The sequence below is a fragment of the Syngnathus floridae genome, chromosome 13 (assembly GCF_059516105.1).
Source record: "Syngnathus floridae isolate MCC-2025c chromosome 13, RoL_Sflo_1.0, whole genome shotgun sequence".
NCBI classification, from domain to species: Eukaryota; Metazoa; Chordata; class Actinopteri; order Syngnathiformes; family Syngnathidae; genus Syngnathus; species Syngnathus floridae.
The window spans coordinates 13,241,145-13,266,028 of NC_142425.1; the positions used below are offsets into that span (position 1 = coordinate 13,241,145).

General features: G+C 42.8%; 2 protein-coding genes and 1 long non-coding RNA gene across 10 annotated transcripts; 1 reads left to right on the top strand and 2 right to left on the bottom strand.

Annotated features, from left to right (window-relative positions):
• Window positions 1-11: 11 nt before the first annotated feature.
• ano8b (anoctamin 8b) lies at window positions 12-15,649 on the bottom strand. 2 transcript variants are annotated; one of them, XM_088395296.1, is made up of 19 exons: window positions 15,234-15,649; window positions 10,344-10,454; window positions 10,099-10,231; window positions 7,518-7,656; window positions 7,358-7,454; window positions 7,158-7,274; window positions 6,961-7,088; window positions 6,578-6,739; window positions 6,347-6,499; window positions 6,070-6,196; window positions 5,903-5,958; window positions 5,744-5,818; window positions 5,321-5,568; window positions 5,047-5,206; window positions 4,493-4,876; window positions 4,176-4,355; window positions 3,967-4,098; window positions 3,464-3,574; window positions 12-3,193 (listed from the first exon to the last, which is right to left on the bottom strand). In XM_088395296.1, the coding sequence occupies exons 1-19, from the start codon at window positions 15,406-15,408 to the stop codon at window positions 2,507-2,509; spliced, it is 3,375 nt and encodes a 1,124-aa protein (XP_088251422.1). In that variant the 5' UTR covers window positions 15,409-15,649; the 3' UTR covers window positions 12-2,506. The 2 variants fall into 2 exon arrangements, with proteins under 2 accessions (XP_088251422.1, XP_088251421.1); XM_088395295.1 differs by having other exon boundaries at window positions 4,176-4,367; window positions 15,234-15,648.
• gtpbp3 (GTP binding protein 3, mitochondrial) lies at window positions 574-23,503 on the top strand. 5 transcript variants are annotated; one of them, XM_088395319.1, is made up of 13 exons: window positions 588-728; window positions 1,188-1,233; window positions 1,366-1,448; window positions 17,386-17,565; window positions 17,648-17,734; window positions 18,172-18,254; window positions 18,479-18,598; window positions 19,321-19,393; window positions 20,172-20,315; window positions 20,686-20,851; window positions 21,768-21,898; window positions 21,965-22,151; window positions 22,632-23,503. In XM_088395319.1, exons 3-13 carry the CDS (start codon window positions 1,409-1,411, stop codon window positions 22,861-22,863), a joined length of 1,443 nt encoding a protein of 480 aa, XP_088251445.1. In that variant the 5' UTR covers window positions 588-728; window positions 1,188-1,233; window positions 1,366-1,408; the 3' UTR covers window positions 22,864-23,503. The 5 variants fall into 5 exon arrangements, with proteins under 5 accessions (XP_088251443.1, XP_088251445.1, XP_088251441.1 ...); XM_088395317.1 differs by lacking the exon at window positions 1,188-1,233 and having other exon boundaries at window positions 574-728; XM_088395315.1 differs by lacking the exons at window positions 588-728; window positions 1,188-1,233; window positions 1,366-1,448 and adding an exon at window positions 16,852-17,144 and having other exon boundaries at window positions 17,306-17,565.
• LOC148389022 (uncharacterized) lies at window positions 17,867-24,675 on the bottom strand. 3 transcript variants are annotated; one of them, XR_015862349.1, is made up of 4 exons: window positions 24,181-24,675; window positions 21,455-21,601; window positions 20,142-20,313; window positions 17,867-18,269 (listed from the first exon to the last, which is right to left on the bottom strand). It is a non-coding gene; the product is annotated as an uncharacterized LOC148389022 (long non-coding RNA). The 3 variants fall into 3 exon arrangements; XR_015862348.1 differs by having other exon boundaries at window positions 21,448-21,601; XR_015862347.1 differs by having other exon boundaries at window positions 21,488-21,601; window positions 24,181-24,674.
• Window positions 24,676-24,884: the final 209 nt, after the last annotated feature.

The window sequence follows — 24,884 nt, forward strand, 5'->3', positions numbered from 1 at the left end:
ACACCACCGAATGCATTTGAAATAGTTTTATTAACTATCAACTTTTTCAGATCTTACAAAAATATGACAAAATAAATTAAAACATAAATACTTTAATTTCCCAGTTATTGACTTTTAAAAGAGTTTTTGTACATTGGAAGAGCTGCATGATGTTCTGTGAGGCATCAATTGATGATGATGATTGTGTTCTATGTATTTGTAGCAACGTTGACGGCCAGATGTTCACGTCTTACAATAACAGGGAAATTGATACCATTTCAATGTTTCTTTTAGTTTTGAGTTGCTCTTCTGAAACATCAATAAATTTGTCAACTAGGAAACATGACCTAGTTTTCTGATGTTTGACGTTTCTGCAGCAAAAAAAAAAAAACCATTATGATGAATACATTTGATATATCATGGAAAATCAACTTTTTTTTAGCTTTTAATTACATTTTACTGTGCACTTGGAGTCTCCACGATTGTTAAAAGTTTATTTTATCCCTCCAGATGTTGCAGAGATACTTTTATAATCTGTTTGGGGGATATTTTTTTTTACTTTTTATCTAAAACGGCACAGTCTATGGTGCGGCACTACCAAACAAGGTAATGGGTGGGGCCAAACGGTTTCTCAATTAAGTTCCGTTGTTGGACGCGTTCATCAGCACAGAGAAAGATTTGCCGAAAAACTTCGTCTCATTGAGGGTTCAGTTCCTTCAACGTATGGAAACGACGGATAGAGTAAAGCGGTAAGCATGAAATGACACAAAAACTGTATTTGACTTTCATATTATTGCGTGTCTACGATACCCTCGTTTACATAGCATTAGCATCATTAGCATCAGTCTTTCTGCTAATTTTAGCTTTGTGCACTCTATGGGGTGTATTTTGAGTAGTTGTGTCAGATGAATTGCATCGAAGTGGCTGTTTTATTCTTGGGGGAACACAATAATATGTTAAATTCATTCGTCTGCTGTTGACATCTTTTAATCAACCAAAAAGTTTGCGGTGCAGGTAAACACTACTTCCGCTAAAAAGGTGTGCCGCATCTCATTTGCATTTAAAGAGACCGCACCAAAACGGCTTGCTCTGAGCCGCTCCTCAGAATGAGTCAAATGTAAAAAGGATGGATTTATAACCATGATATGTCATCTTTAAGTGATCAATGTGAATGATATCTACTGTACAGCATGAACTTGTGATTTCAGTATCCTGATTTTTCCCATCTGAAAATCAGACACTTCTCCCAGCCTGGTATTTATAATCCCCACCTCAAAATATTTAAAAACAATCTGATAGTTTGTCAACATATCCCTTATTGCATGTAATGTAATGTGAACTCATGGACCTACAGTGACATTAAAACAAAGTTCTATGTTGACACAGAAGAGCAACTCTACTGATGCAGTGACTGAGATGCATAAGAAATATGACCGAGACAATGCAGAGTGACAAAGTGATTCTTCCAGGTAAGTGTCCTCTGTTATTGCCAAACCCCTTATCAGTATCAGTGATGTGGGAATGCATAGGTAATGCCTTTCAAGCCAAAATGGCGATGCCAGCTCTGCACCATCTTGGCCAGTCTGCACACTATTGTCGCCTTCCAGTGTTAAAAAAAAAGAAATCTGGCGCCATCTTTTGTTGAAAGTGCAGAACTGAAAATTAAAACCAAGCATCCACAATAACAGTATCGTGGAAAAAATACCACTTTGGTCCAAACTAAAACGATTAGCACTGATAAAGCGAATCCCGTCACGAGAGCAACTTGCAAAAATAAACATGGACTATTTCTGCTTATGTACTGTGCGAAAGGAGGAAATCTATACAGTCCACTTTGCATAATGTGTCAGGCAGAGTAGCCAAGTGTGTTTAGACGCTGTGAAATGGAGAACCTTGTGGATTGACGTTGTTGCGAATGAATCCTATATTGCCACAGATGAGAAGATGTTTACAAAGCTTAGACCTCACCTCGGCTTTGAAAATAAAGCGGGGGGGGCGTACACATCAAGGATGCCCCGCTAAAGGGGTTGGGTCACAATAAAACTGCAGCATTACACAAAATTCAGACGCCATTAATATTGCTTTTCTTTTTTTTTTCCACCTAAAAAGAGGAGGGGCCAAATATTTCACAGTTAAAAACAAGATAGCTGTCTAATACTGATTTGCAATGACTAAGAAACACTCTAGTACATTTAGAGATCCTTCTTCCTCGCTTGAAGGCTTTTGGAAGATGCTCACAATTGGCCACAGAAGAAAATAAGAATCACAGCTTTTTGCTTTGAAGGCTTCAAATGATAAGAAATGCAGCTCATGCATTTCTTTATGTATTGCAGACATGATTGTGTGTGTGTGTGTGTGTGTCGTGTACGCGTGACAGAAGGTTCAGAATGGTTCTGATCAAGTCTAGTTTGTTGTTCAGGAGAACCAAAAACAACAGGAATCCATTTCAACTTCAAGTAGGTGGCCTGCTCTTGCCACACGTCTCCACTCTTAAGTTCTTCCGTTGAGGTGAAACCAAAAGGAGCTACTAGACTTTGGGGCCGGGAGGGTCCAACTCACTGTCCTCTGACCCCTCCCCTCCAGGAGAGGGGATTTCGTCCGGTATACCGTTCAAGTCGGACCTGGAGGCCGGTTTCTCTGCCGCCGAGGATCCTTCCCCGGATCTGGGCGGCGGCGCCCCGTTGATGCAAGTCCCCGCTTCGGGTTTTCCAAAATTAAACAATTTGCCAGGGTTGAAGGCTTTGCTGGGTGACTGAGAACGCTCCTGCGAGCTGCTACCTGATGATGAAGAGGATGATGATGCAGATGTACCGTTGGTGGCGGCTTCCTTCTTATTCTCGGGCGATTTGAGGAATTTGAAGCTGAGGAACCCTGGCAGTTTTGCTTCGGTGGGCGACTGAGGGGAGCGGGCGCCGCCTGAGGAGAACTTACTCTGCAGCGGTATGATCTGTTTGAGCTTCATCACATTGTTGTTGGCCAAGAGCGAGCTGGGCCTCTTGGGCTTGTCCGTCCCAGCGCCGCTGCCGCCGCTGGCGGGGCGCGATTTGCTGCTGTGGCTTTTGTCGTGGTGGTGATCCCCGGCCGCGTCTCCCTTGCTGTCATCCCTGTCTCTTTCTCTGCGGGCCATGTGCTCCACTTGCCTCTGCCTCTCCTCCTCCTCCCGTTTCTTCCTCTGCAGCTGCTGGTAGTGCTGCTGAGCCTGACGCTCGTGTTTCTGCAGAGGGAGCAAAAACACAACGGTGTAACGGGGACACTGCTTTTATTTCTGAACACGACTGCTGACAGAAAGCATTTGCAGGACAAACTTTAGTCTCTTCGGTCTAAAATTAATTCTAATATGGCTGTACTGATGGTGATGAGAATTTGAAGCAATTTTTTTTTTTTATCTTGCCTGTCTCAGTCTTAAGTGGTTGGCACTTGACCAATTTGTCCATATGACCCCCCCCCCCCTCCTCCTCATTTATTATGCGTTCTCATAATTCACCTTAAAGGCCTCCCTGCGCTGATAATCCAGTTTAGCCATCTCCTCTTTGACCCATGTTGGAATGTCAGGAATGGCCACATGGATGACATACTTCAAGAGGACAGCGAAGTGCTGCAGAGAGACAAGCAGACAGGTCGACAGGAGGACGAGCTCACACGGATGAATATGGGACAAAAACATTCATGGATGCAACACTCGGGCTCTTTGGTTTTTCCCTTGAAATAAGCCTAATTTGGTTATCAGGCCAAGATAGTGCTGCAGGCTGTTTACCTTATCTTATTAAAGACAGCTACGGAGCTGTGGGCTCCTAGCACCACAACACAAATATGTTACGGGTACTCGAGGACAAGACTTGCCACGGTCCTCGACTTTCTGATGACGTGCCATCTCTAAGGTGTGCTTAAGGGAAGACCACTTGGGGCCAAATAAGTGAAGCATCATATCTACACTTGGCTCCAATTAGGTGCAATGGCCACACAATCAATTTTGGCCAAGTAGAGTACCTCGAGGATGACAATGGAGATGATGGCCATCTCAGGGCTGAGCCAGGGGAAGAGGCGCTGCAGCTGACCGCACTGACCAATCAGGTAACAGTTGACAATGATGGCAATCAGACCCATGGCTTCCATTGCAGACTGAAACAGGAGAGGGAGGAGGTTTGTGTACAGAATTATTTTGTTTAGAGGTGAGCCTCAGGAGTTTTCCTTCTGACCTGCCACTGGCCAATGCTCTCCACTCGGAGACCAAACGGCCTCTGCAGACCCGTGCACAGCTTGAAGGCGTCGCTGCGGATCTCGATGATGTTGTTGAGAAGAGCGCACAGGGCAGCCAGAGGGAAAGCCGAGGAGAACAGCACCACATAGCCAAACTGGACAAACATCTCCTGGTAGTCCTGGAAAGTGTCCTGACAAATGATTGGCCACATCAGGACTTTGGAGAACCACATTGTTGATAAAAGTGGTTTATAACTTAGTGCTACTGTCATTTAAAGAACAATTTTCCAAATTTGCAACTGCTGGTCCCTTGTACCTCGTAAGTCTGCATGCAGCTCTCTATCTCCGCCTGAGTAAGCGTGGTGCTCTCCTTCACTTCCGGAGGGTCGATCCACGATTCCCTCTTTGACGTAACTTCGCCCCGCTCTGTGCTGCGGCCTCTTCTCCGATTTCGCAACAGTGCGCTGTTCTCGCTCCTGGAGGCAGGCGGAGCAGCGGCGGCAGCGGCGTGGTTGATTCCCTCAGACTGTGCCACGCCCCCACCTGCCTCCTTCACGTCATGGACGCCATTATCAAATTCGTCGTCACACACTGAATACACAGAGGTCGGGTCCATTCCTTTCTCCACCATAGTTGGGCTCCCTTCCTCCGTAAAACTATTGTCCCCTTGGTGGCCGCTACACGGCGGCCTCCTGTCCATCTACACAACACACAGGAATAAAAGAAGAAAAAGAATCATCTTCAATTTCACTTCAGATCTTTGTTCAACCATCTATACCAGTGACATAGTGACAGACAACGTCATTATATTGTCCTCCACTAGATGGCAAAAGGTGCTCTAAATGATCTTTGTGTCCCAATTTGACAAACCTTCTCTATAAAGCTGACTTTCCTCAGTTTCAAACCGCAATCGATCAGATTTTCATCCTCGGTTTCTCCTTCACTGAACCTCCCGCTGTCAGCCTCATCCCTCTCGCCGCTTTCCTCCTCGTCGGGCACCCCGCACCCCCCGTTCAAACACTTCTTTTCCCTGTATTGAACAAAAAGACAGGCTGAGGTTAATCGGTCAATATAAAGTGGTTTAAAATCACTCTTGTGACAAATTGAATAATATCTTAATTTAGTGAGACATAGAGGGCCTGACCTTTTGTCCGTGTGCCCCGACCCGGGCCTGGTTCCCTTCAGACCAGATCCCGGCATGGCCGCGTCGGTGGGCGTAGCCTGTGCTTTTCCAGCAGCCAGCCTGGCGTATTTTAGCAGCACAGAGAGCAACAGGTCCCACAGGGCTCGCAAAGTTAGCTCACCCAACTTGTGGCGCTCATACACGTAAGGCTGGAGCACCTCCTTCACGTTTTGAAGGAACTGGCGTATGATGAGCAGAGTGGCCAGCATCTGACAAAGACCACAACAATATTCAAAAATGTTCATAAAAGATGATCATCATGATTTGGTTCTCAGACAAGCGAAACCGCTGAGCTGGGAAGTTTAGGCATTAAGTCAATAATATCATCCTCAGAAAGTAATATCCAGTTCTTCATATGAAGAATGAAAATTTGCCCATTCTTACCTCTTTGAGCCGCTCCATGTCTTTGAGGTAGAATCCAATGTAAAAAAGGCTGAGATATGAATTTACGAACTGAAACTGTGAAAGAAGATGAGATGTCATCAAAGTGAGAAAGCAACAAAAAAAAGTCAGCAGTAGATTATTTTTGCTTTAATCACTCACAAGAACCATTTTGATGATGAGATTTTTCTCATAGGCACTCTGGAGTCGATAGTTTTCTGTGGAAACATAGAAAAATGACTGTTGTAGTGCAATTCAAATGATTCATATCTGAATCATTGTCTTCAGTTTTTTCACTAAAAGATAAATTGAGGACTGGTGGCGTTTACCCATGTCATTGAGCCAGCAAGCAATTTTCCTGTAGACCTCATCACACGCAGTCACAGTGATAGCGAGCATTATCTTCGGGATGAAGCGAGCCAGCCGAGGCATTTCCTTGATCCCCATCACAAACTCCTGGAATGACAAAGCACTCATTCCTGTTTTTTTAATCACTCAGAATTTTCTCGATAAATGTGACTGAAATTTAATTTAATTAATTTTAAATCAATTTATATTTTAATTTAAATCAATTAATTTAATGAATTATAAAGGCAGGTGACCTACCTGTAGCTCAAAACAGATGAGCATCACCAGGAAGACAAAACAGAGACAGAGAAGACAGATGGGCAAGCTGACCAGCCACCTGAACACACGTCTCCGCCAAGGCGGGTAGTAGAACTCCTCACGTCCTGTGACAGGACTACAGCGCTTGACTCCCTGCCCAGGCATCAAGAAAGAAAGGCATGAAAGAGAGGCCAAGACAAGAGAGAAGATAAAAGTTGGAATCTTTCAGACCCGGAACTGAGGACGTGGTTCCTCCAGGGATTCGGCAGGCGTGTCGAGAGTTCCCCATTTGTACGCTAGCTCGGCACCTCTCCTCTTCCACCGTTCCAGAAACAAAGTGGCCCACACCACGTTGAAAAGCGCAAAGACCACGCAGCAGATGTCACGGCTCGTCTGATGCAGCAAAATAACCCGCCGTTATTAAATGATAAGTAGAATTGATCAAGTGGAGAGTCTCGCAAATTTTTATTATAAATTTCTTAATTCAATCAGGCCTTAACCTTAACTGCAAGAAAAAAGTGCTTTGTTGCCATTTTGCGGTATTTCTACAAAATGACAAAATGATTTACTAATCTACTGATATTGCCCAATCACGTATTGATAACACGTCTCACCTGATCCGACTCGGTGAGCATCCACAGTACAAATCCGATCACAGCAGGGTACAACATAGAAGTGGTGTAAAATCCCAGCCAGGCAAAGTACATGGCTATCTTCACACCAAAGTAGTCACAGATATCATCTGGAACGCAAACAAACAAAGCTCAGTCCTCCTCACTGGACAAAACAATTTGTGTTCCATTGAACTGACCCAAAGGCTGTTTCTCACAAACGGCCTGGACCCAAGACGTCATTAAGTGACTCAGGACGTGCTGTTCGTGAAGGGGAAACATCTGCTGGATCACACCTCGTGCACTCAGCTCCGGAACTAGAATCAATCATTGGGGACCATTCATAAATCAAGCCAACTTTGCCAATGTAGTTAGAAAAATGGAAAATGATGCGGCTTACTGATTGGTTGACCTTCCAGGAAATTGATATTGTGAAGCACCTCTCCATGTTTGGCACGTAGATTATCCAGCCAGTATTTAATTATGCTCTGCCTCTCCTGATGATAGAAAATTTTTTTTGTTGCAAGCATGTGCACGCAAGCGTGTTTGTGCAAACGGACCTGCGAGGTGAAGAAGCACAGCTCGCTCTCGATGTTCTCGTAGATGTAGTCCTCCTCGCAGGAGAAGCTCCGTGTTCCTGCTCCAAACTCGGACTTCACCGCTTTCCTCAGGCCCATTTCTTCGGCGCCTCGCAACAAGCTGCAAAAAGATAGAGTTAACCCAATTAACCTGTCATACTTTTTTTTTTTTATTGTGGGAGGGAATTCCATTATCTGGTGCAAATCCACCCGAGCACAGGGAGAAGATTGAAAATTGATTTAAGCTTCAAACCTTCAACGTGTGCCTAACCACTATGTTCCTGTGCTGCTAGCAAAAACACATTGCCTTTTTTTTGTTCAAAATCCCAAATTACTGCCAAGTACCACAAAACAACTACATTTAGTGTAATAATGGAGCTCTGACAGGTACGTGTAAATAAATAAAGAATATAAATAAATAAAAATAAAAAACACAAGTAGCTTTCGCCTGACTTCTCAATAAAATATTAGGAAGGTCGTGAAGAAAATCGAATATTTGTAATACGTATATTCCCAATAGTAATAATAATAATAATTCCGTTTTTCATTTATTGGTGCAATAAACGTGTGCAGTGCAATTGTGCTGTATTTGTCTTTGAGTCATTCCAGCTCGCCGGCTGTGTTCCATCTTCATCTTGCTGTCTCCTCCTCTAATTTCCCTTCGACCAAAGCACCCAACCCCCATCCTTTTTATATCTCCTTCCTCTCCTCTCCTTTTATCCAGCTGTCATCCTTCCCTTTCTTTCCTTCTCTCCGTCTGCCCTTCCCAAAGGCTGCAATCAGCCAGCCACACGTCCTCTGTTCACTGGATGGATGGATGGATGGCGTCATCTCACCTCTACGTGAACATGCAATCTAGGTGGGCCTGCAACCTCCATCCGGGCTCTTGGGGAAACAATACGCTCAAATCCATGATGGATTACAGTTTTAAAAAAAGAGCTGTAAGCGTGTGTGTCGCAGCTTAGTAGTGTGGTGGGCAGCGCAGTTTTAGGAAAAGAACTGGAGGCCTTTTTTTTTAATATATTTTTGTTGAAACGGGACTGAACGTGGGGGGAAAAAAGACATTAAATCCCAAAAGTTGTAAAATACCAATGGTACACTGACCAAACTAAATTTACTCAAATTTATTAAAATTTCTTCTTCTATTTTCTTTTGACCTTTTTCAAGTACTTTTGGTGCATTACCGCCACCTTCTGGGCACAGTTGTTAATGCATAACTATTTACTTAACTCCAAAAATAAGACAACAATATTGTGGAATTTATAGTCCAAAAAATATGACTAATAACTCATGCTTTTGGTCGTTGTTTTTTTACATTGGCACTCTCACGTCTTTCATTTTGAAAATACCGCAATGTTGAAAAGTCACTTCAGGACAAGGTTAGAATTAGCAAATATGATCATGTCATCAGCATAGCAAAGGTGATCTTGCTGTTTGCCTTCAACCCTGCAGGCTTATCCTCAAGTTTGCCACTGTACAAGTTAAACAAGTCTGGTGACAAGATAAATCCCTCAGCTGATCCAAGCTGTTGTTCCTTCTGCAAGTTGGACTGCTGCTTTCTGCCGTTTGGAATCAATTTCACTCTTTTTTACCATTCGGAGCAGCAGAATTTTGCAATAATAAAAAAAATGAAGCGAGCAATTCATCTGAAGCAGGCAAGAAATTAAGTTATAGGAATGAAAGAAAATGGCTCACCACTACGTTACCGTTGTGCGCACTGGAAATGAAATTTTGGATTCCCACAAGACTTAGCACATCTTACCTCATAGTCAAAAGATGTGACTTTGAATTTCAGCAAAGCCATCTCCTCATGTATATTATTCCAATTCCAAGAACATAAAAAAAAACACCCCTGCACATTCCACTTTAAACTGTACACGAGTTGAAGAGTTTGTTTATAGGTACCCTGTGCTTGACTGGCGACCAGTCGAGCGCCAGCTTGACATCCAGATTCATAAAACAGCTCACAAGAAAATCATTCTCAAGATGCAGGGAGAGAAAGGGAGAGGGATGCTTTTTCTTGATCATTTCATCTAAAGCCCGCTGGTATACTCTGAGAAAGTGGTCTCTCTAGCCTCCTCCTGCAATATAGGACCTCCCATGTCATCTTCCTTTTCCATTCTCCTCATTTTAACCACTAGAATAGCTCTCTCCGTTCCCTTTCACCACTTCCTCTTCCATTTTCACGACATGGCAGATTGCGTGCCGGCCGCTCTGACCCGCATTTTCAATATGCACCAAACCGACGGTAAAAAAGCTTCTGCGCTCGTTTGATGGCCGCTTTTAAAACAAGAGAAATGAAAGTTCCACTTGGGTGCCGATGGAGTGAAACTTTTAAAATAAGCGAGAGCTGCGGAGTGCTGAGACATCGTCGGCGATGATTTGCTGTGCTTACAAAAGCTGCAGCTAAATAGAACAGCATGATAAATTATCATTAGAAGTTACCCCCCCCAAAAAACTCAGAGAAGTGCTACAGAGATGCTGTGTTATTAAATCACTCGTATGCTACTGTCAATTTTGGAAACCAATATGGCACCTTGTCCAACAAAGGACGGAGTCTTACTTTTCATAAGTGGCCGTGACGAAGAATGCGTAGACCCGCGTACGCTTATGATGACGGATTTGGATGATGAGCTCTGGAATTCCCAGCCGGATGTGGTTGAGTAGCCATAGCAACGTGTGGTCATCTGTCGTATCTGGGATGGGCATGGAAATAATAATCATTTTCATTGAACATTATAGTTGAAAACTGGGACACAAATGAATGAGAGCATTTTGAAAAACAACACGTTGGTGTGTTTGATTGACCTGCAAATGTCATGAGGACGTCACAGTTTTCTGTGGGCACCGTCTTCATCCAAGACTTATGAGACATGACGTGTCTGCCAGCCTGCAGCAGCCTCTTTCCAAACAACTTATCTGAGAAAAGCACAAACATAGAGTAGGTCAGCTTTTTACAATGACACAGTGGATGAGTCTGAAATCGGAGGCATCAGACTCATTTTTGCACTCATAGGAGGGCCATTATGATTGACTTCGATATACAGTATAGGCTACAAAACAAAGTCATGAATAAATAGTTTTGAAATCAGAGATTTATAGTCGATGCAAAATTTGTCTTTGCGGGCCACGTAAATTGATGTGACGGGCCATATCTGGCCCCCGGGCCTTGGGTTTGACACCTATGTCTTAAACATTCGCCAGCCCTTTTTTTACTCGACACATTTCAGCATCAGAGCCACTCATGTGATTGTCAGAATCCATCAGGGGCAAAGCACATTAATATCACTGGAAGTATCTGCGAGGTTATTTCGTGTCAAAAGTAGGTGTTACTTGCTCTCAAAGAGAATGAATGGTCAAGGTTAGAAAGCAGCCACAAGCAGGTAATGCAGTCAATTACATAAAAAGCATCAATGCATTGTGACTCGGCGCGTCAGCTTCCCGCATCACAGAATGCTAACATGCAGTAAAAGGTGGTGGTGGTTTTTTTGTTGTTGTTGTTACTTTATTGCTTGCAACAAGCCCAGACTTATTGCTTTGGAAATGAGGTCTGCTAGCCGGTGGATACAATGCTGCTCTGTCATCATTGCTTTCCTGCAACTGTTTTCAACACGCTTCAACAATACTGTGGCAAATATAGCAAAACAACAATATTATGTTATTCTACCAGAGGGATCAAGAGGGAGATGACACTCAGAAAATTAATTAGCACGTTGAAATAAGTGTGAAAAACAAAGCTTAAGCATTTTGGACAGCTTGTCTTCTCATGGAAATATTTTTTATGAGCTCATTCAGTGCCATTGACAGTTATAGACGTCAAAGATATAACCTTACATTATAAGACTACACGAAACAAAATCTCACGAGAATTGTAAAAAAAAAAAATGAAATTGGACAAGGAGGCAATAAAAGGATAGCTATTAAAATAGCGACTTTTGCAATTACAAAAGACAAACTTATCTGCTTCCACGCTGCTCTTCCAGCGTGAAGGTCGTTTTCAAACACTGTGCCATCAGACCTAAGGGCTTGTTGGTATTTAACTTTGTGATCCTGAGAAGTACTCACACATAGTGAAATGTGAGTGCATTGGCTGAAATGGCGCAGACAGCGCGGCGGTGTCACCACAGCCATTCTAATGACTTTTGTATTCATTGCTGTGGGCAACGCACAGTCCGCTCGAAGCAATCAGACCACTTGATATGCTTTCACGGACTTCCAAACCAAACTGATTATTTGCCTCCATTTTACGAGCTTCACTGAGGTCTTTCTAGCGCTTCCATTTATTTTTTTAGATGAGTTCACTGCTGTCAATTGAAGTATTGGCCATTATGTGAAATATTTTGCCGAGGTCAAAATGTCATCTCTGGTTTGACCGGCTGCAAACTCCAAAAGATAAAACAACTTTACGGATGACAAGTTGCTACCTATTTGACAACACGCACACTCCAGCGCACACACATATTGGGGTAAGACGTCCGGATGCAAACATTAACACAAACAGAATATGAACACACCGCGGCTATCCAAACAGTGAGTCATCAAATCTAAAATGTCCCAAATAAATATTCCAGCCTTAAAGATGAAGAGAAACTGTAACTTTGATGTTTTGGAAACTAGAAATGAGAGCAGTCAATCCAAACTACAGGTGACATTTTGGAGGCATTTGGATTAGGCAATAAATACTCTATATATTTATCTGTGCTTTTTATTCTTGAGCAGACGTGGAAAAAAAGAAAAAGGAGCTTTGTGTATTTACCCAGGAAAAAAAAAAACTGTGGTGAATCCATTTCATGCCCATCTGACATATGAACACTACTCCTTCAGGCTGAATAGAATATTTTCACGAGGGGATTACACATTATGGAAAAAGCAAGTGGTGATGATGATGAAGACGGTAGAATGAAAAGGCGCCTTTGTGCAGCAAACAGGGGCTCATACTTGCATAGTGGCCAAGTGCCAGTTTTGCGGAGGAAAGACATTTTTAATCAACTCACAAAAACAAAGAATGTAGATTACATTTCAGAATTATGTCCTTTGAACCATCACAATGAATCCCACCTAATTTAGGCCTTTTTTTTTTTTTTTTTTTTTTTGGTGAGTTAGGAGCCAGATTAGTTTTGTGTTGTGCCAGCACCATGGGAGATGAGATTATAATTATAATCACAATATAATCATAGCCTCTGCTAAAGTGAAAGAAATGATGGTGGGAAGAGTAGCAACAAAATCAAATCAATTGCGCAATTTGACGGCTGTGACCTAAGCAATCTGCGAGATGATGTCGATGGAAAAAGATGTGAGCTCAATAAGAAGAGGAGACGCTAATTATTGTGCATTAGTACATCATTCCTCCCATTTCTAAGCAGCCTCAATGGGAAGACGGAGGAAGACACCATTGATGACTGAGGCAGCTTTGATTCCTTCAGAAAAGAAGCTTAAAGACGATCGATGGTGTTTTTTTACCACTGACTCGTTTAGCGCAGTGGACTTTAGAAAAGGAAAAAAAAAAGACTTGAAGGAAATCACACATATACATTGTACTGACAGGGAGTAAAAGCATTCCTCACCCTGGTCTTTTGGATTTCAACTGGCTTTGCTTAGCAACCACAAAAAACAATAAACACAGGATGACCCAATGCTTTTTTTTTTTAATCTACAATATGAATGTGATTATTGTATCGCCAAATGAAATCCAAAATCACACAAGCAATCAATGCCACATGCACAAAGCAGCGTGCCATCTGTGTTTGAAGCATATTAAACCCGCCGGCTGTGTGACATCATTTTCAGCTTCAGTTTCATCAACTTAATTGCACGAAAACAGAAACGTGGAAACCGCATCGAGGTAATTCACTAGTTAGATGGCGAAAAGCAAAGATCCAATATCTCTGCTGATTAAACCGTGAAAAATGGAAAATCTAGGGCACTTGAAGATGGCTTTGTAGATTCCTCAACAGTACTTTGTGACCATGTGGATTTTTAGAAAGTATGATTAGGAAAACAATTTGACGCAGTGACAAAGTACAATCGAATAATTACCAAAAAATCACCAACACTTAGCGATGACAACTTTTGATCCCCACAGAAGTCAAAACTGCCGAGTTACTCTCAGCATGAGCTACAAGGTCATCACAGGAATTATCTTGGAAGAATTAATAGCGATCTAAATTCCAATCTGAAACGTGACCTAATTGGACCTCTTTGTTAATTGTATGTATCTCACTGACTCGCAACTAGCTAATTGGACAGCCACAAATGACGTGACCTGATTTCCACTACACAGAATCTCTCTATCAACAGTAGCCCCGGAGGAAACTGCAAATAATTGTTGTTTTTTCCACTTTAATTAATCTTTGAGGGGAAATAGTCAAATGGCGATGTTGAAAGAAGGAAGACAGGATCAAAGTCATTCAAGTCAATTGTGATGAAATTAGAAAAATGAAGCCGAGGCAAGAAGCCATTACCCAAGAAAAAGGCTTGCAGGCAGAACCGCAAACAAATCTCAGTTGGAGAAATTTGGTGCAATGCTGGATGACTGATGTTGAGACATGTCATGGCTGACTTGAGATATACTGATTGTATTCCACACCCAAAATAGAAATAGTTCAGATAACTTTCAGAACTTGAATGATACAATTTTTTATGTGTGTCTCTAAAATTGCAAAATTTTGAATTGAAACTTTTATGGTTGTAAAACTTGCTATGTCAAACTAAAGAGGGAGGAGACGGACATTTAATTATCTGTGTGCAAATCAATCTGGAACTTAGCTTGGAGAAAAAAGAAACAACTAAATTAGCCCTCAGAAAGAGAGAAATTTAACACCTTTTAGATTCCAGGCTGCATACAGCTGGCACTGGAAACAAAGTTGCCTCAGCCGGTATACGCGGAAACGTGCCACCACCCTGACCTGATGACATCAGTCTACTCTTCCAGTCAGTAGCAGTCTTCTCAGGTTACTTCCAGCAGCCTGACAACCAGCTCACTGCATCACTCTGCAGCAGCACTTGCAGGCTGCAACCCGCACACAGCAAAACAAACCTGGCTCCGTGCGATGTTGGTCGATTTGGAAAATCTTGTGCTATTGTTACAAAGACTGCTATAGTGAGATGCTTTCATACTGTCACGTACCTGACAAATGCAATGCAAAATCGGAAAAATCTTTTTTTTTTTTTATGAATACATGCATTGTAAACATACTTGCGCTGCAAACCAGTACCATAACAGCTTGTACAGAGGCAATAACAGTAAAGTAACAATAGCCAATCCAATACATAGTTGTTAAACATTTGGTTTACAGAGGAGGAAGAAGAGCTCAAATTTCCACCTCGATCCAATTCCCTTAAGAAATAAAAACCTAAATGTACTCTTTTCAAGCCCATCAATGCAGTGGAAAGTACACTTAAGTCTTGTGTGATCCACCACAATAAACAACATACACCAGAAGGTCAAAAGCACTAATGATCCTTTTTGCATACGAGGCAGCAGCGACAAGAACAGGTGAAAGTCTTTTTTTTTTTTTTTTTTACATAAATCTAGTGCGATCCGGTGCTAATTTTAGTCAGCACGGTGCAGACAAAAGAAGGGTGCCTCGAGGTGTCTGACGCTCGTCTCGTTTGCAGCCATCCCACAATCCACCTGCCCGCATGCCCTCCCATCATCCCGGCCGGCCGGCCGGCCGCACCGGGCCGGGCCACACTCACCCAATACACCGGAGCCGGAGCTTTGGGATGGGTTAGCGGTTGTCTCTGGCCTCTCCGCATCCGCCTGCTGCGTTCGATGTCGGTGGCGGCCGTTCTCGGCTCCATCGCCGGCCGCTGTGGCACCAGCGGCAGCCGCCACCGAGGCTGCAGCGCCTTGCGTCCCCGCGTCGGGCATGCTCTCTATCCGCGAAGAGCGACGCGTGTTGAGGGGCTTCTCCTTGCGCTCGTGCAGGATTGTCGCATCTCAGGGGGAGGACAGAGCATGGGAACGGCGGCGCGGCGCGGCGGTGGACTTCGGGATCCAAGAGTGGGAAAGTGGTGTGAAGGTTGTTTGTGATGGTGCTGCGGTGGGGCAGTGGAACAGGATGCGTGCGTGCTTCGATGGAGCGCTACCCCGCGATGACTACAGGGGCGGGACAAAAGAAAGGGGGAAGGGGGGGCTACAGGGGGCTGGGCCACACACACCTTGAGTTAGCCATATGTCTTGGAAAAAAATATGATATTCCAGTGAGAAGGCAAAGGTCATGGACCAAATATGCAGCTATCACATCCACAAGTGCTGTTATCAATTATGAGTCTACAACAAATAAGAGGTGTGCAAAAGAAGGAATGAAGTTACTGTGAAAACAAACCATATCTTTAGGAATTCACAACTAAAATAACATACACTATTACATACAATCACGCATCTGCTCAAATTGCGAGCCTCGGGCACTAATTGCAATGCCCCAACCCCCATGCGATACTTTAAAGTAATGCAATCCTTTATGCACTTTGTTTCCGTACTGGTATGAATTATGTAACGTTTTTAATGTGGATACAGTTCATCGCTAATCATTTCTCTTTTCAAGTTGTTTCTGAATTTTCTTTTTATACTGGTCACAGGGACTGCATCTATAAATGAAATAACAATATAAGAAGTAGAAGAGGGAGTGTGTTGTTTGTTTAAATGGGAATGTCCTGTTCCTTTTAGACAGTCTAACAATGTAAGACACAAGTTGGCACCTTATGCAAACTTAAATACACGCTTCAAAACAAACAGTATTGCTGGTTACGTGGCCGTCAGCTGATGCTTGGTGTGGTGTGTTCCAATGTTTGTGTAACATTATGATATAATAGTGGTTGGAGACATGGATATTTGTCCAGTGGTGAGCAACAGCTGTTGGGAACCCGCTGTCCTTTTGTCACACAAATAATTAGAAACGCTGCAAGGCCCTTTGGGTTCCAGAGCTGGGATTCGAACCGTCGACCCATTGTCACTGGATGACCCTCTGTAGCAACTAAGTAACACCCATGCAGCAAGTCCACTCTGCTTAAATGATAAACAATTAATTAAGGGAAAAAAAGTTTATATATATATATATATATATGTGTGTGTGTGTGTGTGTGTGTGTCTATACATATATATATATATATATATATATATATTATATTTTTATATTTATTTATTTATTTATTTATTTATTTATATTTATTTATTTATTTCATTGCATTTACCTCGGTAATAATAAGAGGAACCCGAGTGCTAAGCAGCACGGAAGGAATTCAAAGACGTACAGTAGGCGGGACGTAATGCAGATTGACAGGTTTTTAAACGAATGAACTTTCATAATTAACCAATCAAAATCGACTAGGAAGCTGCAGACCACACTATGCTTTATGAAAACAATGGGTCACAAATTGCATTTAATGTTTTCTTTCCATATGTGACATTTACAGACGTGTAACTTTTGTTAACGTCCTATTATTAAGGAAATGTACTGCCGTAGTTTCATATCGTCAGAATGTCATGGAATAAATTCTATGGGAAGATACAAGTATCTGTTTTGTGTTTGTTAGTTTAAAAATCACTATGCTCCTATCGTCTGTCCATCACGGAGTCAGGACAGTTCCAGTCATCTTTAAGACAAGGTTTGTTTTTCGTGAGTTCAAGTAAAAGTAATGACACTGGTGCATACATTTTGTCCTGCCTAAATTGTAACATGTCTCTTAGTATATTCATATAAATTTGCTGTGTTTAGGCTCTCATTGGCCTCATAGAATTCCAATACAGTGTATTGTTGTTTTTATAGCAGATGGACTCCACTCTTCAGGCACCTGAGCTCCTTTGATGGAGTACCCCCTACTGAAACTATCTTTGCATTATCATCAGGTCATGGTAAGTGCGGTGTTGCTGTGGTCCGGATCAGTGGACCCGCATCTTCAACAGCCCTCAGGTGTATGGCGGGGCTGACACGCAGCCTGCCTGTTCCTCGGAGCGCATTGTTAAGGAGCATCACACATCCTCAGTCAAAAGAGGTGCTGGACCGTGGGCTTGTCCTTTGGTTCCCAGGTGTTTGATTACACTTTACATTACTCTGACACATTTGATTTTGACATTTAATCTCTGACTAGTCTGTCTTTCTTGTTACCAGCTCCTCATAGTTTCACAGGAGAGGACAGTGTTGAGTTTCACATCCATGGAGGTCCAGCTGTTACCGCTGCTGTCCTTCAGGCTCTAGGTAACTTCCTATATGTGCTCTATTTTGTAGAGCAAGAGTAAATTGATAAATTGTTATACTATGACAAACACAGAAGCTTGACAAGAAACTGACCAGAAAAAAAAAAAAAAAAGTGTTTTTATTGCACTTGCTTCTTTGTGCCTGTAGAGAGCAGTGTTGTATCAGTTTTGAAGGACAGTCTGTAGCCAGTCAGGGAAAAAAGAAAAAAAAACGTTTAATATGCCATATTTTGCTGCATTCGAAGGCCATATTTTTTGTTGGATAGTTTGAATAGTTGGAGAAGTTAAAAACAATGACAACAATTAGTTTCAAATGAACCCTACTTGATACATGACTGGTTTGATTTTTGTTGTTGTGTGCTTGTGATTGTGTTTTGTCCACAAATTACATCCATTTCTTTAATCATGTTTGCATGCTGTGTTCTATTTATTTCTCAGGAAGTGTGCCTGGCATGAGGCCCGCTGAGTCTGGGGAGTTCACGCGAAGAGCCTTTCAAGCAGGGAAACTTGGGCTGACGGAGGTAGGTCGAATACATCTGAGAGCACATTGTTCAGTCGGTCAAGGTCCTTCAGTTATTTCCAAAGAGGACTCGTATCAAGTGCAGCGAAGCCCACAACCAGAAAAATTCAAAGAATGTGCTCCTTGCTTGGCCTTTGGTGTTCTTCTGCATGATGTGCACACACTCACAGCCCACAATGAGGTGCTCTAAAGCAGCAACACCAACACATTATCATCTTCTTGCAGGTAGAGGGACTCGGGGATCTGATCCATGCTGAGACTGAGGCCCAGAGGAGACAGGCGCTAAGGCAAATGTCAGGAGAACTTGGCCATCTCTATCAGGGCTGGAGTCAAAACATGAAACGGGTACGTTGGATTTAGCCACCTCAACTTCTTTGCCTGCTGCCCACCCTTGACTGTAATTCTATTTAGGTGACGACGGAGTCCCCAAAGTCTAGTGAAATGAGTTTAGAGATGATTTGAGCTTTGTGGCTTGACCCATTATTCTTTGTGGAAGTAGCCATCACAAGCTGTTTTGCTTTACTGTGGTCATAAAAGGCGGAGTGTGGCCAGTAAAATATTTTATGGGTACTCAAAATACACCTCACACCATTTCACGAATCTGATAAACACATTGTTATCTTTTCACATCATGTATGTGGAGGAACATTCTGGACTCTAGCCAAACGCTCTCGTGTTTCACCAGATGGGAGCAACTGTTCCAGGTGTTTCTCTTGAGAAACTTCCTGAGATTTTTTTTTCCTTTAGGTTTCCTAATAACATCTTTGTTTTAGGTTCAGACCTCTGGGAATGTGAGAATAATATCATAAGATGAAATGAGAAGTACCTTCTGTGTTATGGAGCTTTTTTTTAAAAACAGTATCGCATGTGTGTATGGATCTGAGTATGAGAATGTGAAGCTTCCTGTTTTTCTTCAGCTATACTACTATTGTGCGTGTTCCGCAACGTCAATCATGATACTGATTTGGTTTTCATTATAGATTATAGTGCCCCAGATGCTCACTTATCTACCGTTGCCATGGGGATTTCAATTCAGGAATTTATGATCATCTCCACTTCTTTTTCAGTGTCTTGCCCATGTGGAGGCCTTCATAGACTTCAGTGAAGATGAGCTTATTGAGGATGGCGTCTTAACCAGAGGTATGTAGTCATTTCCAGGCCTTCAGAGAAAAATGCAGGGGTGCCAAAGCTCGTTACTCCCGGAGGAGAGCGGAGACAACTTCCCGTTTGGATCATTAACTGGCCGCGGTGTGCTTTTGCTGCACTGCAGGGAAAATCCAAAAAACGCTTTCCTTTGAGGAAGCGTAAAGAGAGAGCAGTGGGACGACGATGGAAGCATTTGTCTTGCCTTCAAAGCCCAGCTCAGGAATAGTACCGTCAGCATTACCGTGTCGACTGCTTTCCCACGTGTGAGCAAAGCTTCCCGAGAGTCTGTCGCCTGCTGTCTGGCATTGGCACAACTTTTTGGAGAACTTTTGTCAGTTCCAACACAATATAGCCTGGGAACTGTTGTTTGTTTTGGTGGCACGGAATGTGGGCTCATGCCTCAGAGGTGCAAATAAGAATAGATTCCGGTTTAAAAATAGCAAGCCTCGCTGGCACATTGTCCTTTTCCACACTGCCACACGCAAAAATGCCCCAACGGATGTGGGCAACATGTACTTCTTTAACTATGTTTGTGAGTTATAGGTCAAAGTCATGTTTTGATTTCGTAATAATCCGCACAATCATTAATATGCTATGCGTTTGAACTTGAAGTCATATCTGACAAAAGAGAGCCCTTGACCTAGTTTTTGTCTAGACAAATAGCATCAGACAGCGGAAGTCTTTCCTTCAAAGGGCAGAAATCTCATGAACAAAGACAAGAAGGTGAAGTTGAGCACCATACCTACGTCATGTCCCGTTCCTGTGTTTTCAGTGGATGGGATGGTGCGGGATTTGCAAAGCGAGGTGGTGCGACACCTGAGGGACCAGAGGAGGGGCGAGCGGCTACGAAGCGGGGTGCAGGTGGTCATCGCGGGAGCCACCAATGCGGGGAAAAGTAGCCTCCTCAACACACTCTGTAAGAACAAAACATGAACAAAAACACATTTAATCGAATCTATACATATATCGAATGTGTTTTTTGTCTGTACCATGCTTGTATGGCCATCATGTCGTTTCCCATGTTGTGTCAAGCTAATCAAACACGTGTTGTTTATAAACTAAGGATGTATTTGTTTGGCATATTGTATCCTGAAAGCATTTAGAATAGAATTACACTACATAAACGATCCTGAGTGGAGTCGTGTACAGTCGCCCCAGAGCTTCCTATTAGAATCATTTGTTGAACTGTTACTGTCGAACTGTCTGGAGAACATCAATTACTTCAATCTATTGCACCTCTGTAGATGATTTAGGATCATTCATGAATCTGATCTTTTGAAATCCAGGCCAGAGACCTGCAGCCATTGTGTCCCCCATTGCCGGAACCACCAGAGATGTGGTGGAGACGGCTCTGGACATTGGTGGCTTTCCTCTTGTCTTGAGCGACACAGCAGGCCTCAGAGATACTCGGGACCTGGTGGAGAAGGAGGGCGTCCGTCGAGCTCGTGAACGGTAGTACAATGTTTACATTACAGGGAACGTAATGGCCTGTCAGCCATATTTGGTCGGTCGCTCTGTGACCAACGTGTCTCAAAACAAAGGAAGGAAGAAATAAGTCATCATCATATAGTTACCAAAAAAACGTATTGCTTGTCCGTGAATATAAATACATGGAGAAACACTCCCAGGAGGTTGCGTAATGCATAATTCCGCCTGGTATTTACCACACCTCATCCGTGATGTTTGGAATGGACATGTTGAGAGACAGCTACTTCCCCTGTTTAGACTGAAAAAAATGAAATAATATTTGTCAAAGCCGCCATCACTGCTTTGTCTGGCACTAAGAAGCCGCTAGGCCGACAGATGGACGAATCACGACAAGTGAAACAATCCCAATGACATCAATGGGCAGACAGATGGAGGAATTATGACAAGTGATATGTTTGGTCATAAACAATCCTAATGACATCAATGGGCTGAGTGTGGTGAATCAGTATCCTCTGACGCATATGCTTAAAATTCCTGTTGAGTGCCATTTTGAACAAAGTGGCAAGCTGCTGTGGAGGAAGAGTGTGCAGTTTGTGTCGTGCGTGAAGCAGGTCACACACTTGTGACCTGTGTCACTACAGGAAGGATGGTGGTAAGTACAAGCATCCGCTACTGCTCCTGCTCCTGCTCCTGCTGTGAGCTTCTCTCCTGAGATGGACGTGTATCGGAGTCGGTGCTTTCCCCCCAATGGAAATATTAATGGACACCAATGACCTGACGATAACAAAGACAATTGAAATGATCAATAACAAAGCAGTCAAAAGATGAATTTTCAAAATGGTCAAATGGTGAGCGGGAGCGCCAACAGAAAAAGCTCCATCCCCCTCTGAGCCTCCGCTTAGTCCTCCTGAATATGTTGATGTATTTCTTTGTTCTCTAGAGTTGCGCAAGCAGATTTGACTCTGGTGGTTGTGGACTCTTCACTTCTCCCTACTGATGTCAAGAAAGCTCCAGATTTTCTTCAGGACCACCTCAGAAATGTCCTGCTCGATCAGGAGCAGATCCACGCAGGTACCCTGTTTCGATATTGCGTTCAATATATTTGTGTTGAATGACCTTTTTTTTTTTTCATCCCAGATTTACCATCTGACAGATTCCTTGTGGTCCTGAACAAGGCAGACTTGCTGCCTGAGCAACAGCGCCAAATGCTAAAAGTGAACTTTGGATGCATCTCTGGCCTTCCTCATGTTTGTGTGATATCCTGTCACACTAATGAGGGACTTCAAGACTTCCTCGCAACACTGCACAGCAGAGTGAAGACTTTGTGAGTCAGCAACATTTACTACCATTTCCAGTTCTGATAAGAAGGATCATAGTATTTTGTTTTGCTTGATGTCACGTTTATGAATGATACTGTAGATAGCGAATGAGTGAATGATGACTTGAAGAAAATTGTGAATCAAATTAAAATTGCAATATCTAGCAGAACATTTAAAATTAGGCTTAGGGTTTCAAAGTAGGGTTTCATACTAGGGTTAGGGTTTCAAAGTAGGATTTAAAATTAGGGTTAGGGTTTCAAAGTAGGGTTTAAAGCCATGGTTAGGGTTTCATACTAGAGTTAGGGTTTCAAACAAAGGTTTCAAACTTGAGTAAGGGTGGCACTTTTCATATCCGAAGTGCAGGAACTGAATAAGTAAGGAAAAGGGGACGTAAAACAATGGAATTCTTAAGCTATAAATATATATATATATATTTTTTTTTAATCCATATTTCACCAGTTGTGTATATCAAACTTCCCATCTAGGTGTGGCGACCCTCTGTCTGGTGCCCCTACCCTGACCCAAGCACGCCACAGAGCCCACCTGCAGCAATGTGTGGCCGCCCTGGATCAGTACCAGCGATACCGTGACCTCGACCTGGCTCTGGCAGCGGAGGGCATTCGCTTGGCTCTCACCAGCCTGGGCCGGATCACCGGAAAGGTTGGACCCGAGGAGATACTGGATATTATTTTCAAAGACTTTTGCATTGGCAAATAGCTGGCTGGCCCATTTCCATGTCAATGATTATTCTGTAAGAATAACAGTAAATGGCCCCACAGGCTGGAAAGTCAGTGAAAGAACCTTGGCACCGTGCCAAGCTTTGTGTCACTAAAAGAACACATTGCATTTTTGGCTCCGATTGGTTCCCAAGACACTGCAGATGGTATTTTTTTCTTATCTGTGTGGAGTGTACACGATGTACGAGAGGTTGGCCAGTTTTTGCTCAGGTTTGAAAACAGTGTGTAGACTTTGATGAGTGTTTATTGAGCCCCTGAGTCCAAACAAATCAAATTTGGTGGCGCATAATAAAAGTGGCAGCACTTGACCACTGCAAGGTCACAACTCTCAGTACGGATGTTTGTATGTTCAGTCTGACCTGGAACGGCACTTACCATTTCAGCTGCATCCACACATTCTTCTCTTTTTGTTTTGCTGTGTTAAAGCCGGCAGTTGATTCGACGAACATTTTTGGGGTTTAAAAAAAAAAAAAAAAAAACTTGGACACTCAAATGCCAGTCATTTGAGTTTATATTGTGACAACTTAACTTGTTATCCAATATATCTACTGCAATTTCACATTAGAATGCTGGTTTGAAATTTACTATTATTATTTTATTTTAATAAACATTAAAACCTGTTCAAACTTGTCTGGTGTTTTATCCCTTGTTTTTATTTTTTTGGGCATGAAAACAAAAATTGGACATTTGGTTAACTGCTTTATATGACAATATGTATATGTGTTTTACGTTGTGTAATATGTGTTGGTGTCCCCCAAAATAAAGTGCAAGTAGTCAAATACACATACATTCTTGACACATACAAAAAATGCATAAAGTTATTAGGTACACACAGATCAAACAGCCAATCAGAAAGTGGGGGTGAGGGCGGGTGTGGCACTTTTCACTTAAACCATGGGTGTCGACCACCAGTCCTCAAGGGGCCACGTTCCAATATGTTTTCCAAGTGACCCTCGTTAAGCGCACCTGCGTGAAAGGTTTTAGCTCCTTTCACGTTCTGCAGGAGCTAAAACTTTTCACGCAGGTGCGCTTAACGAGGGAAGCACACGGACACTCCATTAGGTACACCGCCATTTTCAAGTGTACCTAATAACAAGCCACTTTATGTGCGGTGTACCTAATGGAGTGTCCAAATGACGTCACAGAGCAAACAGCCAATCAGGAGGTGTGGGTGAGGGCGGGTGGGGCACTTTTCACTATAATATAATATATATAATATAATATATAATATAATATAATAATTGTCCACCACAAGACTTAGATTTAGACCATTTATTTTCAAGATTAAAATACTTACAAGATGACATTGCTCTCTCTCACAGGGCAAGTTTATCAGACGCTACCTCCAGAGTGTGGGAGTGGAGAGGATGGAATGTCATCATTGAATATTTGTGGGATCAGCTTGGCTCTGCATTTCCCAATCAAATGTTGCTTGATGAGAGCGAAAAAAAAAAAAAAGCCCAAGCACCCAAAACTATGCAGACATGGAGTGAGCCAGGTCTCCCTCCTCCAGGCTGTGAGACAGGAACAAGTTGAGGCGCTGAACGTAGTGGCTTTTGTTCCTCTGTCAATCAAGCCTTGATCAAATATTTACATTTCTTTCTTGAACCCGTCACCCTTCTTCCCCATTCGCTGCTCGCTGACGACATTTGCTCGCCGTTAACGGCGTCAGAAGCGCCTGTCTCTGCGTCTTTTTTTTGCGTGTCTCTGTGCTCGGACTTTTCCTCTTCCCGCTCGACTCTTGTCAGCCTTTCCTTGTTCTTCTTGATAAATGACGACACAAGAAAGGAGGGGACGTTCTGAGCTAAATGTGGCACTTGCCGTCCTACACATCAAAGGCCTTTGTGCTTTTAGTTTTATGGCAGCACAACCTGAATATAGAATGGACAGAAGATGACAAACTTTATTTACGACCTTCATTTTAGTTGCCCAACTCATTTCATTTTCAATTCAAGACACGAAACGACTTTTTAAATGCATGTTGTACGACAATATCCAATG

What these genes read in the sequence shown, in the direction of transcription:
- ano8b (XM_088395295.1), bottom strand. Translation starts at nt 15,408, where the DNA reads ATGCCCGACGCGGGGACGCAAGGCGCTGCAGCCTCGGTGGCGGCTGCC. An exon ending in TTGTGAGAAACAGCCTTTGG is followed by an intron (nt 7,089 to 7,157) that starts GTCAGTTCAATG and finishes TTTGCGTTCCAG; the next exon opens with ATGATATCTGTGACTACTTT. An exon ending in AACCACGTCCTCAGTTCCGG is followed by an intron (nt 6,500 to 6,577) that starts GTCTGAAAGATT and finishes ATGCCTGGGCAG; the next exon opens with GGAGTCAAGCGCTGTAGTCC.
- gtpbp3 (XM_088395315.1), top strand. Translation starts at nt 17,086, where the DNA reads ATGCTCCTATCGTCTGTCCATCACGGAGTCAGGACAGTTCCAGTCATC. An exon ending in TAGCCTCCTCAACACACTCT is followed by an intron (nt 20,316 to 20,685) that starts GTAAGAACAAAA and finishes TTTGAAATCCAG; the next exon opens with GCCAGAGACCTGCAGCCATT. An exon ending in TCAGGAGCAGATCCACGCAG is followed by an intron (nt 21,899 to 21,964) that starts GTACCCTGTTTC and finishes TTTTCATCCCAG; the next exon opens with ATTTACCATCTGACAGATTC.